Source organism: Solea senegalensis, linkage group LG19, assembly GCF_019176455.1.
Source record: "Solea senegalensis isolate Sse05_10M linkage group LG19, IFAPA_SoseM_1, whole genome shotgun sequence".
Classification (NCBI taxonomy): Eukaryota; Metazoa; Chordata; class Actinopteri; order Pleuronectiformes; family Soleidae; genus Solea; species Solea senegalensis.
Genome location: NC_058038.1, coordinates 2,822,400 through 2,837,380, shown reverse-complemented (window position 1 = coordinate 2,837,380; position 14,981 = coordinate 2,822,400). Strand labels below are relative to the sequence as shown.

General features: G+C 40.8%; 2 protein-coding genes across 4 annotated transcripts; one reads left to right on the top strand and one right to left on the bottom strand.

Annotated features, from left to right (window-relative positions):
- Positions 1-1,792: 1,792 nt before the first annotated feature.
- Positions 1,793-7,660, bottom strand: yipf2 (Yip1 domain family, member 2). 3 transcript variants are annotated; one of them, XM_044051662.1, is made up of 9 exons: positions 7,381-7,660; positions 7,027-7,106; positions 6,052-6,203; positions 5,896-5,976; positions 5,667-5,754; positions 4,889-5,005; positions 4,622-4,788; positions 3,465-3,647; positions 1,793-3,375 (listed from the first exon to the last, which is right to left on the bottom strand). In XM_044051662.1, the coding sequence occupies exons 2-9, from the start codon at positions 7,055-7,057 to the stop codon at positions 3,289-3,291; spliced, it is 906 nt and encodes a 301-aa protein (XP_043907597.1). In that variant the 5' UTR covers positions 7,058-7,106; positions 7,381-7,660; the 3' UTR covers positions 1,793-3,288. The 3 variants fall into 3 exon arrangements, with proteins under 3 accessions (XP_043907597.1, XP_043907596.1, XP_043907598.1); XM_044051661.1 differs by having other exon boundaries at positions 7,027-7,092; XM_044051663.1 differs by having other exon boundaries at positions 7,027-7,092; positions 7,507-7,660.
- Positions 7,661-8,023: 363 nt separating this feature from the next.
- On the top strand, positions 8,024-10,042 carry timm29 (translocase of inner mitochondrial membrane 29). The gene is made up of 2 exons (XM_044051664.1): positions 8,024-8,288; positions 9,117-10,042. Exons 1-2 carry the CDS (start codon positions 8,183-8,185, stop codon positions 9,785-9,787), a joined length of 777 nt encoding a protein of 258 aa, XP_043907599.1. The 5' UTR covers positions 8,024-8,182; the 3' UTR covers positions 9,788-10,042.
- Positions 10,043-14,981: the final 4,939 nt, after the last annotated feature.

Genomic DNA, 14,981 nt, shown 5'->3' with positions numbered 1-14,981 from the left:
ATGATGGAAACGCGGCACTAGTGACGTCTAGTGGTGAGCGTGCAGAATGCAACAAACAGGACTCCTCCACTGGCTCCTCCCATTCCCAACTGTCTGCTGATTCCTCATCATTGAGTTATTTGGGAGAAGTGGCCTAATGCAAAACTTAGGCCACGAAAACAAAGCAATTAAACGCTCAAACATACATACGCATGGGTCGTATGTTAAATTTCTGCCAAGAAACAAATGGATAAATGTTACATACTGGACCTTTAACACAACACTTACAAAGCAAGGCCATTGATCAATATAAATACTATATTTCATGTCACCATTATTTCCAACCAAAATAATCTACAACGTTATTGTGATAACTGTAATTATAAGCTTTAACTATCTCTTAAACACACTGAAATTGTTTCATCTCATGTTTTTGGTAAGATGGATAGATGGGATGGATTTTTTTTTTTTTTTAAGTGGAAAAGAAGAATTTTAAAATAATAATCCTTCCAGTTTCAATAGGGTTCTTGCAACCTTGTTGCTCGAAGGTCCTAATTGTCAGGTGTTACTTCCTGTCTCACGTCAGACATCAAAACCACCGGCTCAGTTCCTGTGCGTTCATGGCACGGTCAAATTACAAAGAACATCGTGTGAGTGTAGTAAAGGTTCCATACACCTCTTATTCACAGCAGTGTTTAGTTTCATTGTCAATTCACCTGTCAATCATGTGCTCCATGATTCACTTATTCACTCGTTGAGGGGTGTTTACCAAACATTAAAGCTCTGGTGTGTAACTTCTCTGCCAGGGTCACTGACCTCCACACGCCTCAGGCGAGCCCGTCTGTTTCAGAGAACCAGGGTTATTTCCTTAACCTAAAGGTATCTTTCTTCATCTGTTTTACCTCACTCATGTTTCAGAGAACCAGGGTTATTTCCTTAACCTAAAGGTATCTTTCTGCATCTGTTTTACCTCACTCATGTTTCAGAGAACCAGGGTTATTTCCTTAACCTAAAGGTATCTTTCTTCATCTGTTTTACCTCACTCATGTTACAGAGAACCAGGGTTATTTCCTTAACCTAAAGGTATCTTTCTGCATCCGTTTTACCTCACTCATGTTTCAGAGAAGTGGACCTGAGGTTTGCTGCTGCCTCACTCTGTGATCGCAGCTGTTCTTCTGCCTTCCCTCCATCAGTTGTGATCTTTGACACAGAAACATTGTTAGACTGAGAAACGCACCACAGTTACACTCTTTATCTGCTTAAGTGAACATTTGTGCCAGAGGTAATGGCAGATGTATCACAATCATACTCCAGAGTGTAAGAGGAAAAAAAAACTCTTGTATTTTAGGGTCAAAGTGACCTGGAACTTTCAGTTTGAACGCTGAACGTCCCAGTAGTTTTGTCCAGACTGTTCTGTCACGGTGACCGATGATGACCGAAGTCAAAGCAGTAAAAGTGCATACTGCGTTGTTGCCACACAGCAGGACTGAGGGCCTTTCTGTGAACGCTCAGCCCGTGTGCTTGTGGGTTCTCTGGGTGCTCCAGCTTCCTCCTGCAGGTGTGAGTGTGAGAGTGAATGCTTTATTTGTCTCTGTGTGTTGACCCTGCGATGGACAGGTGACCTGTCCCGGGGCATAACCTCACCTTTCGCCCAGCTGGGAGTGGTTCCAGCTCGTGACAGCGTTCATGTGGAGGATAAAGCAGCAGCAGCAGACAGTGAGTGAGTTTTTGTGATCATGTCTCTGTCGGGGCTGTTGTCAGGATTTCTAACCATGGAGACGATGAAGAAGTGCGAGTGATTACAGACGAACAATAAGCAGAACAGAGTCTGTTTATTAACCTAAAGAAACCCAAACCTCATCAGCGTCACAGTAGGAAAGTAAGTTCTTTTTAAAACATAAACCTTTTCCTTCATCTACAGTAAATCATCCGTGCAAATAACACAACAGAGGTCGTTTTATAAATGAACATTAAAGAGGATGATTACATTTCTTAGCAGAGTTCACTGTAACACATTCAGTATCTAGTCGTTTCATTTCCTGCATCTGATTCATGGATTGCTGGAAGCTGCTGTTTCTCGTAAAGATCACATTCAAAAACTATTATTATACTATGATTCATAAATGAAGAAATCAACAAAAAGCTGGACAGGAACTGGTCCTGACATTAGTGAAGGAACGACCACACATAAACAAACATGAGACGATTACAGCTGCTGTCAGGGAAATACACTTCACATCTGTCAGAATACACTTTAATTGTGACAGCGTTCTCGGTCACATGTCCTTCAGTCTCCGGCTCTGACAGACAGTACTTTATCCAATCAGGAGCCAGAACTCCACAGACAGCACTCAATATTATTATTTTTTCCTTATTCTACAGACTGAAGAGAACATCTTTGTTTGTCACGGAGCTGCACAAATATCACACATTCGTCCTTTTAAATATGTTTCTTTGACTGAAAATGAGAATATTGATGTAAAAATGTCCGTCTCACCCTTTCGCAATTAGGTATTTATTCAACATTGTTCAGCCCTAGATCAGGAGTGACTGTTTCACCTGTTTTCTAACATTAAATAAGTACATTAAATAAATTAGAAACTAGAAAGTCTGCGGAGAATAAACAACAAAACCTACAATACTCTTTTTCTTGAAATGTCAAAAACAAATCCCTGTATCCACCTGCCTCCAAAATGTAATGGAGTCTTCCTTCAAAGTTTCATTGAACTAAAATGTATTTTGAATTTTAAAAGCCTTTTGAAGTTCAGAACACTGACAAATTCTCAGGCTTTTAAAAACGTGGAGAGACAGATTTATTTCCACAGTTTTGCAGCTAACGGAGACACAGACGACACAGGCGTACAGTCATAAACACAGACTGCACCTTTACTGTCACGGACCACAGCTTTGGTCACTGCGTCCGTCACACTCACATCAGCGTCTGATTAACGGCGTTATCATATTGTAAAAGCTATGTGATATGAATGGATGATTTGCATGAACACGGATTCACGTCCGTGTTTTCTTTAACTAACTTTTTTTGTTTTCTTTCTGTTTTCACAGCTCATTCAAAACAAAGCAAATGCAGCATATTTGGACACAGTGTCACAGTTATTATCACCCTGCTACCTCAGCTGTACCCTCAGGATAAATTAAACACACACACACACACACACGTCCCAGCTCATATCAGAAGCCTCACAATGACAATAATCACTGTTTTGGATTATTATCGACACATAGTTTTTCTGCCTGTGATTCCAGACAACCTTCATTTCCTGTCTCCCTGCTAACACTTCCTGCCTGTGGTCAGTGTTGTTTAGTGACCAGTGTTTGAAGAGACGGTGTGGTGGGAGCTGGTGCAGGTATGTGGACGGCTGTCTGGAAGAAATACATCTGAAAGAAAAGAAGCGTGGCAAAATCAACCTTGTGTTGAAGACTGTTGATATGAACGCTGCACAGCTGAGTGTAGCGCGCTCACCGACCTTACAGCCGACGGCCAGCAGCGCGTGCAGAACCACTATGGTCGCCACTGTGGCTACAGCCATCAACTTGGTGTCGTCGCGGACGACGGGCCAGAAAGTCAGGACCAGGACGGAGCCGGAGATCACCATGGCGACGACGATCAGCACCCAGCGCAGCCACTCAAACGGGATGATCCACAAAACCTGAAGACGGTGAGTGGAAATCATCATTTTCTGTGTGTACAAAACTGAAATGTTCTGTATGAACAGACACACACACAGCGAGTGAGTGAGTGAGTGAGTGAGTGAGTGAGTGAGTGAGTGTCCGTCCGTGATGATTATGTTCTGAACATTTGCGAGGACAGCGTCTGAGTCCTGTTCACAGCACATTGTCAGTGTGTTTATGTTTGGAAACAGCTTGATCTGGTCACATGTCAGTCAGTAAGTCCGAGTAAAATCTAACTTTACTTAGCTGGACTAACATATCTAGATAATTAGATTCAAAGACTGATTAATCCTGCATGTATGTGCTTCAACAGACTGGAGTCGGACCATCATTTCCTCGCCGGTCTTTGACCCTGTAGTAGAAGGAGACGATGTATAAACTTCAGTTCTGTTGCTGGAAAAGAACGAACAGCACCATGGCATCGGCTCGAGTGAAAGCTGCGGAAAAGCAGGTACGAAACATACAGAACCACAGCTCTGTCCATCTCACCCGTCTGTGACGTAAAAAGTCAGCAGCTTATAGAGAGGTACAGATGTACACGGTCAATAAATCAAATTTCCTCCTGCCCACGTATACTCGTGTATACTCGTGTATACTTGTGTATACTTGTGTATACTCGTGTATACTCAGACTCGACAAGTCATCCGATCGCCTGCCTCAGTCGAGCTGCAGCCACAGCTCAGTACGTCGTGACTGATTCACTCAGGTTCAGAATGACCTTGTAAAGTGCAGCTCAGGAAACCACCTTATTATAAGCTCTCAGTTGTATAAATAAATATATAATAAATCGTGTTTGAATTCTTTCATTTGCTAAGAGAGGGTAAAAAAAATAACTGTGCTGATGCTTTAAAATGGTCAGAAAAGCATGAAGCAAAAACACGTTGGAATCGTCGTCTCAAAAAAAAAACACAGCTCGTCTCATGACTCTGACCCTGAGGGATGATGCACTCACTGAGGTGGGAATATAAATGAAGAGCGAGTAGCCGTAGACACACACGGTCTCCAGGAAGGAGTAGGCTCCGATCTGCCGCTCAGACCCTTGCCGCCACGTCAGGAAACCCCACACACCGATGGGCACGAGCCAGGCGTACATGAAGATCACTACTGCAGCTATCGTTACTGTAGACGTGAGGAGCAGAAATAACGCTGAGTCAGCATGACTCGGTAAAAACTATTACAATGACTTTAAGGCTGATAAGAGACGGCCCGAGGGACTGACCTCTGTGGAACTGTGGTCTGTAGTGATACGCCGGGTTTCCCATCTCACTGAGGAAGGTCGACAGGTTCCCACTTATCGCCACTGAGAAGACCAGTGTCACACAGATCCAGAACGGACCTACACACACACACATATGTATATTAGATATTGCTTATCCAAACAATGTCAAAGTCTGCTCTGCACTGCACACACACACACACACACACACACACACACACACACACACACACACACACACACACACACACACACACACACACACACACACACACACACTGGCCAGATTTGAAGTCTTCCAAGTGAACCATACGACAGATATTTGTATAAATAAACGTGACGCTAGACCTAGCGGGTTTGGTCTGTTTGGGCTACTGTTAAATAGCGTCTAGTCTATGAAAAACAAACGTATCAACAGACACTTATGTGCACTGTTGAAGGGGCGAACTGCCATTTTCTATTGATACAGCTTTCTCCTGTTATTGTTATGGGATTTGTCTTTTTCCATCGGGATTAGTTAGATTCTATTCACTTTCATAGAACAGAGATAGGTGGGGTTTTGTTTGTTAAATAGGCCTTGGCAGGCGAGTGGTTTTATGCAACATGCGGATGCCTCCATCCTGGAGCATCACCACTAAAACTAAATGCTCCAGAGGTAATAATGCATGAAAAAACACCAAGATTGCTAATATGCAACAGTCCTTTCCTGTCATTACATAGCACTATAAATGTGAAAGATATTATTTATCAAAGAACTTTGAATGTGTCATGAAAAGCTTACCATACAGATCTGGGTTAGATCGAAGGTAATGCTTAATGAAGTTTCTTCCAGGAAGTGGCAGCACAGATCCCTTCACTCTATCCAGTACCTGTACAAGTCAAACACATGCACATTGCAATCTATTAATATCACATTTATAAGGTTTCTATTTGTTATTAAAAAACAAACGGCACAAACTGCAGCTGTGGTTGCAGACACCTCGTGTTTGTAGAGAGGGAGACGCTCATACCTGCACAGTGTCCACATTGAAGAAGGACTCGTAGTACTCAAAGGTCCAGAAACCACTGGTTGGTTTGTGTCCTCCCAACAGCTGGAAGAAAAATAACATGTCTCAGGTGCTGTCGTCACAGTGTCACATGGCGGTGAACTTGGATCATTTACTCACCTCTGAACTCTCCTCCTCATCGTGCTCATCCTCTGACAGGTCTAATTTCACATCCTCTCCTCCTCCTGATCGAGCGAGGTTGTCTGAGGCGGACATACTGAGCGTGGTGGCTTCTGGGTCAGCGGACAACAGCTCTGCTGCTTCCTCAAACTCTACAGACACACAGGGAGCAGATGACAGGGAGTCACTTATGGTGGTAGTGTAGTGATGCTACAATGGGCTCTGATCCAAAGTGTACACAAAGCACAATCCTTTATCCATTCTTGTTACTGTTAACTGACCGATTAGACAAACGGACTCAATGAAATTAATAAGCGAGCCTGAGACTAGCAAAGAAATCCTGACATCTTCTTGTCATCAGAAGTTTGCTCTTTTACCAAAAACTTGTCAAAATAGTATCAGATATTGGATTTTTTTTATGGTTGTGACCCTCTAATCTAATGCTGGATTAGGATAATTTAACATGTGTCCTCAGCAGCACCCATTTAAATTGAAGACATCATGTTTTGCCACTAACAATCACTAGATGTCACTGGTTGTCACTGGGTGTCCCAGGTTTGGGCATGTAGAGAAGCCAAGCTTTTCCTTTTCGAGGGACCCACTTTAAAAATAACAAAACATCACAACCCGAATCACACTAAAAATCATGAAAAGAGCAAATTGGTGAATAATATGTTATATGTAATATGTTTATTTTTACAGCCGTTTCTGTGAACGCTCACACTATTCTGAATCGGTAAATCCAATTTAAGAGATGTTTAAATTAGCGTGTCTGACTTGAATCAAAGTCCTACTTGAACTGCTGTAACATGAAATACTAGTTTAACCATGACAAAAAATAAAACACAGGGCGATCAGAGTTACTATGGTAATTTAACTCATTTCCAATGGCTGAAGATTATAAAATTCACTAGACTATCGTAAAGTAAGACAAAAAACAAAAACAAATGTTAGCTTAATTTCCATCATTCTTACCTTGGAACTGTAGATCATTTGGACTGGCCATCGTTCCAGAGGCCAAACAGGAAGCTTATGAAAGACCTGAGAGAGATAAACTACTACTACTTAATAGTCAGGCAATCTCTCTTTACAGATCATGTATGTGTTCATGTCAAATGTGGAATGTTATTTATGGAGCACAGTTTAAAACAACCTTGTTGCCCTGTTCATGGTTAAAAACACAATGATATACAATAAAGTATGAACAACAAATGTACTCAGCAACAAGCTATCCTACCGAGCCTAATCAAATATATACACATGTAATAATTACTCAAAGGTTAAAAACACGAATAAGGAAAACGAATACGTTTAATAAAAAGGTCCCACCTGTCCACAGAGGGATGAGCCCGATGCTGGTGGCGTCCACACGACTGTGACAGCTAAGAGTAGCTAAGCTAAAGGGCTTAACGCACAGTAAGACTGTTATTCCGCAATTGTTTGAATGTAACTCACGTGAATATGTGACAGTTCCGGACCGCAAATGAAAAATAAAACAACAAATAATTATGGACAGCTAAAGCTTTCCTGTCAAAGCCAGAACGACTGCTCTCCCCTGCTGTTAGTCCGGTTAGCATGTCTTCCGGTACACGTCACCACGTAAACAAAGCTGTCACATGGACCTTGTTGTGTCAAAAAATTTTATTTAAACACATTTCAAGACAGAGAAACTACAAATGATTAAATGACAGATGAATACAGTCAAAACATGTATTTACTTAGTAAAATGGAAAAAGGGAAATTCATATTAAATCATATTAAATCACATTGTATTAACCAATCAATAGGAACCAGGTAATTTGTGTTAATAATGGATTCAAATGTTTCACCATAGAGTCGGAATATAATTTCCAACGGATCTAATAAGCAAAACAAAAAAAACATCATTGTGGCGTCATGGTATTACGAACTCCGGTGCAGTAGGTGGCGGTATGCATCGTTTTGCATGCACTTTGTTTGGTGTGTGTGTGTGGTATCCATATGGCGGAACCTTCAGGCGATGAAGATGTTTCTTGACGGAAGGCTAAAGGAGACCCTTTAGCGATCGCCATTTTGGCTCCATGTGAGCTATCTTATTAACTGTCAGACGGATAGCTTCTTCTGCATGAAGGTGACCGTCTAAATTTTCGAAATGGCTTCGTTACGTTTAGCGACGAGGATGTTCTGCGCTGCGGCAGACTTAGCGGCAGCTCCGGTCAAAATCAGCCGCTGGGAGGCTCTGAAAAGCAGCAAAGCAGGTGACATTTTAGGACTACACTAGTCAGGTTTGACATATGTGCTAAAAATTCAAATGAGCTGTGTTTAACCTACACGCTAGTTTGTGTAAATATGACATTTTGTCGTGTGTTGTGAGAGATATCGTTGCTTCATAAACTACACTGTTATGTGCTAATATTTTATCAACAGGAAAAAATAGACTGGTGTGTGTGTGTGTGTGTGTGTGTGTGAGAGAGAGAGAAAACTTGTAATTAATCAATTAAATGTTTTCAAATTTAAATCGCCACTAGCAAATTGCACAGGCTGCAATTAAATTCTAATATTGAATGTTCTTTTAAAAATGTAACTTATTTGCATTAGAATATAGAGCAGTGTGTCAGTCGTGTCATGTGGTGATGCTCCATCACATTTAAATTCTGTTACATGGTGAACATTATACCGAACCTTGACTGTACACAAAATACACAAATAAACAATTGCAATATCTGTCAGAAACTGAGAGATTTTCCCTAAAAGGATTCAACCCTTGTCTCTGATGTCATGACGCTGACAGGACCTGAATATCCTGTTCTGTCAAGCAAGCCTGTGTTTTCTTTTATAGACTTTCATTGGTTCACTCACACACCAGTTTTGGAGTTATTTCTTTATCATTTTTTTGGAAAAAAGAAACTACAATATGAACACATTAGAAAGGGCAAAAACGTGTTACTCAAATGACAGTTTGATGAATACAGGCGCTTATTTCAAACTGCACTGCAGCTTTTTGTCCTTATTGGAAGCTCAAAGCTGCAAACTGTCAACACTGAGGTGTGTGCAGGATTAAGTGTCTTCTCTTCTACCGTCTGTAGGCAAGTGGTGTCGCGGCCTGTTGTCAGATTATAAAGAGGCCTGTCGGGAGATAGTGGTCGGAGCCCGAGAACGACCGCTCAAAGCCACAGTGTATGCGACATTGCTGGGCGGAGCCTGGGCCTGTTTCCACACGGCACCAGACCAGTCGTCGTTTGAGGCAACTCTGCTGGACCACTCTAACCAGCTGGGCCTGCTGTCACCATGGATACGCAATGCCACCTCTGACGGCCACGTCCAGAGTATAGTGAAGCTTCGTAACGAGGGCCGACTCCGCCACGTCAACCTGGGTCTTCTCTCTCTAGTTTACCACACTAACCACGACCCAGACTCCACACTGTACGAAGCCCAGTGCTCTAATCTGTCGATGCCCTGGTCAGAGTTTCCCCGGCGGGTACTGGACGTGGGTTTCGCCAGCCACTGGTGGATCCTGGACTCAAAGATGAAGGACTTTGATGTGAACGATGACGAGTTCAAGTACTTGCCTGCTCACATGCAGGTAACGTCACCACCCACTGTTAAGGAGGTGGAAAGGAATGAAAAGTTGCACACAGAGTCATGGTTAACACTGACTGTGGAGGATGAGGACAAAGATGCACATGCAGTGGACAAAGAGGAGGAGAGTGTCAGTGAAGAGAGCCAAACAGAACAACTGAAACAGACTCAAGTTTAAGTGCTTATGGAAGAAATTCCCACAAAGCAAATTCCCATTTTTCATTTTATTCACATTTCTCAGCCGTGAACTCTCCACACTGTTTACTGTCACAGAAACATGAAACCATTGCATCTTTGGCCGCCTCAGAGTAAAAGCAGCCCATCAGAATCCTCAGTTGTGTTTTATTTATTCCAACATCTGTTTTGTGTCACAGAAATAACTGCATTTATAAACAACTAACCATGTGTCAATAAATCTGTCAGTTTCTCAGTATTTTTCTTATGGTATTTGTCTCGACTTCGAAATATCTATGAGAGTACTCAACTCAACTTTATTTATAAAGCGCTTTAAGCAGCCGTAGCTGAGACAAAGTGCTGTACATGAAAAGAAATAAAACAAAAAGTAAAACAATAAAAATATTAAGAGAATAAAAACAATAAAACACTAGAACACTAAAATCATGAGCAGAGTCTCATGCTGAGTTGAAAGCCAAAGAATAAAAATGGGTTTTAAGATGAGTTTTAAAAAGTATAGTCTGCTGTAGAGATTATTGAAATGGAAACATTCAAATTTGTGATTCAAACTTTTGTTTCTCCTTTACTGATCTGTCTCATTTACTTATATTTTGCTAAAACCTTAACTTAAAACCAGTGAAACAACAATATTGTGACAACTGCAGGGCTGGGGAATACAACAAAACATGCCATCGTAATATACTTTTCATTCCGGTTATCAAAATTCATCACAATTTTAATTATTTTTGCAGTTCCAGTTTGAAGCTTAGCATGTTGATAATGCTAGTGCTGCTAGTTGCAGACAAACCATTACCTTGGACCAAAGTTGCTCTTAATCTGATCCGTGACATGTTGCAGACCAGCTTCATCTGCTCCTTATGGCTTTTGATGACTTGTAACCTTGTTAATCAACGATCACTCAGTTAAATCCAGAATCTCAATCTTAATATTTAACAGGGGAGTCTGTTAAAAAGCTGGTGATCGTGAGCCGAATCGTTTGAAGGTCATTTCATGGACCAGCTCTCTGTGATCTGTGGTGCTTCCTCTCTCTCCTCACATTCATGGGGTGATGTAAGGAGGAGGAACGGGAATGTTAATGACGGCAAAAGACAGGATGTGTGACAAAAGATGACATCACTGACCGCAGTTTCATATATAGATGTGGAAATCCATCATCGCTGATGACCTGGGGAGGAGTTTCAACAATGAACAAGTGTTCTTGTCATCCTGCCTACTGCAGCTTTAACTTTAGCTTTGCTTTACCTCTGCGGGACAACTAATTTTTTGCAAACGGCAGATATGCATATGTAGTCTATTAAATAATCATTCTAAATAACTTTATTTATATTGCACTTTAAATCACAATTTAAAACCCTTATAACAAGAAGAAAGAAGTGACAGAAACAGACTGAAAGATGTGCAGCCATCTGCCACAAAATCCACACTTTAGCTCCAACGTACGACGTATAAAGTAGCATGAAATGGGATTATTGAAGTCAAATCAAATTCAGTCAGATTCAGGAAGGAGTAGAACACAGAGTGATCCCTCGCCCTGATAACACAAGAAGGAGACTGACTCTTAATGGGGTCAAAGGTGACTCATGATGTCACACTTTGACTCACTGGCCGAGGCTATCAGATGACACTCGGAGGAAGTCACTGAGGTCAGTGTGGTTTTCAGCAGTGAGCGGTGTAACTTCAGTGCTGCTGGATTTCCCTTCAGTCTGTGTCATGTTTTCAGATTCTGCCACCAGAGGGCGTTCTAGTGCCAAATAAGTATAAACCCAGTGTCTGCCAAAGTGTTAGCATTAGCTCAATTAATGACTTAATGACTGTCTTAATGACTACAATGTCACGTGTGATGATAACGTGGAACAGTGAGCACATTTTGTCAGTATGAAATACAGAATCTGGTAACAGATTAGCATTCTCAGTGGGAGCCCAATTTGATACTTTGCAAAAAAAATCTTTTTATGATTGCTACAAATAATTATGACAATAAAAGCAATAAACAGAAAGTTTCTATTTTTTTGTGACAGGTGTTTATTTTATTTTACTTGTGTATTTTTATTAATTTGTCACAATGTGCACATAGTTCACACCTAGTTCACATAGTTCACAAAGTGCAAACCTTTTAACGAGTCATGTGACCTCTGCTGTGTGCTCAACTAATTATTTCTTTTGAGGGTTGGCCTAAAAATAATATTTGATATTAGTCACACCAATTTAACATAATTTAAACAAACACTTGCTGGTATTTCCTCATAATATTCATAAATGTCACAAGCAGTTTAACATTTTGTCGTGTTTCTGTCTCTCGCTAATGTTGCACGCCACCACCAACCAAATAATAGTTCCATAACCATTTGTTAAATTATAATATTCAAACATCTTTTCTCTCAGGTTGACCAGGTTGATTAGATTAGACCAGGTTGGTTTAGATTCATGTCTTGTTAAGCTGATGCTCATGAATAAAGATAAATTCTAATCTATCTTTATTCCATATTGTCATATGTATGAAATTCAATGGTACAAGTTTTCAAAATGATTTGAGCATTAAGCTCCTTCTTTTTTAGGGAAACGTTATATAAAAGCTGTTGGTTATTCTCAATGATTTAGGTTTGATGCTTTATACAGAGACAAGAACAAGAACACAGTGTGTGGAGCATTAACTGTAACTGAGGAGGAGCAACGTTCAAACTGGACCGTAATTCCACTCACACGATGAGAGTAAAGAATACCGCTCAAGCTTTCTGAAAACATTTACTCAGCCCAAGTCAAAACATTAAATAAAGGCACAATGCCACTAAAATAGCCTGATGGGTGTCCAGCTGTTGTGTTTATATTATAAAGTTACACACTGCAGCTTTAAAACAACATTTACCACACGACACCGATCAAGATGATGAACTACTTTACTCTTACAGCAAGCATGAGAACTTAATGAACTGTTTACAGCATCTACACTGTTTTATTGTAATCATTTATCTTGCAGCATGAACACAATTAGAAGTCATTTAATGCATAAGTGAGGCTATTTGTTCCTAATGGTGTTCCCTAATGTGTTCAATGTGTGTGTGTGAAGTCATTTCTCTTTTTTTATTTCATTTATTTTTACTTTTTAACCATGACTATATAGATTTCACCACTCATTATATACATATACAGTTAAAACAAAGTTATCTTGAATCTTGAGGAAGGTTTATTAACATTATTTGTAATTTATGTTCTACTCTGATTTCCTTTGTTTGGTTTGGCCTGCGCCTGTCAATGCGTGACACATTATTCAAATAAGTATGTCTCTAAATGTAGCTTTTCATCCTTCAAATAATGTTTTATTAAGATTATTATTTATTAACTTCCAACTTTATCAACTTCCAACACGTTGAATGTCGAAGCCGGAGCAGGTCGCCTACATTGACACTATGGAGCCATGAAAACAACAACAACATCCTACTTTATTCTACCATAAGTCGCTAACCGGTAGCGCTGGCTTGTTAACAACTGCATATTTCATGACAGTTGTGACCAACAATACCGTTTATCAACTGTAGGGGGAACCCAAGAGCACATCCTTTAATGTGTTGCTATAAGTTTTTCAGTTGGCATTTGAAGCAGTGAGACAGGAACACTTAACCTGCGGCCTCTGCAGTTTCACAAAGTCTGCCCGCTTTCACGTCATGATCAGCATTTGAAGCTGCTCAGCTTGAGCAGAACGATCACACACACCAGGGTTAACACCTTAAATCCATATTCTTACTAGTTGTGCTTACCACGCCTTTGTCATGTGAGTCAGTCACGTGTGTATGTTCTTCCTTCCTCTTCATTGTGTATCCTCTAAGCGTCCTCTGCCTGCATCTCCCTCCATCTTTGACTTATGGCCTTCATTGACCCCGTGCCTCGTCTGCCTGCTGCCCCCTCCTCCACTCGCAGACAGACAGACAGACAGTGAGTCTGTTGGTCGCAGGGGTCAGCGAGGACGGTCACTGTCAAGTGGTGTTTGAAAAAAACATGTTGCATTTCTTTCTTTTCCCCCCGCGCTGTAAATGAAAAGACACAATTAGGGAGGCGAGGCGCATCACCTGACTGCATTCACAGACTAATAAGAAGCATAAATGCACATTTTAAAAAGCAGCACAACTGTATCAATCCCTCATCTGTCTTAATATTCCCAATAACCTTGCACCCAATCCTTGTGGAACTCATCTCTTCTGCGTTGTGTGAGGAAAATAAGGTTAACGTGTTCATTTGTGAGGCCCTCTCCTCTTACATGAACACATTAGCCTCATGATGTCATGCTCTGTTATACATTACAAGTAAATGCATTCATTTTCTGTCAGCTGCTATCAACCTAGCTGGTAGATGAGCTCAGGACTCAGGAAGGATGCTGACATTATCATTTACCTCGACCCCCCAGCTTCTTCTTCTTCTTCTTCTCCTTCTTCTTCTTCTTCTTCTTCTTACCTCGACTGCACTCACTAACCCCAAGAAAGGAGATCAGGAGGTGATGGAGGAGGCAGAGGGGAAAAAACAACCAGAGGAACGAGGGGGGTGGGGAAGTCTGTCTGGCCACCATGTTGACCTCATTGACCACAGCAGGACCAGGCTTGTATGCGTCCACACATACCCGCACAATGACACACACACACACACACACACACTTGGAGCGACCTAATCAATATGTAACTAAGGAAAGGATAGAGGATGATGGAGAGAGCATGGGGGATGGACGAAGGTGGAGGAACAGTGTTAAAGGAAATACAAGTAAAGGGGGAGGTGCTGGTGGATGCAAACCAAAGAAACACAAAGATATATATATATATATAGAGATATATAGATATATACATATATATATGTGTATTAACATATGAAAACATGCTTTTCACGTCCATGAATGAATTCCATCAGGCACAGACAGTGATGCAAACAGAGGAGTCATGAGACTGAGTTACATTTACAAACAAGAGCACACAATAAGTAGAGTATGACGGGGGACACTGATGAATCTTTAATACATTTTCAATAAAACATTATGATGGCAAGTAAAAGGATGACATTTATTGTAGGCTGGCTTTATGTGTCGGTATTTTAGAATGCATTGGTAAACTGAACACTTATATTTCATAATGAATCTTATATTTAACAACCTTATGTTTTTTTCTGGTTCGAGTAAAATGTTATTAATGTCTGAAAAGTAT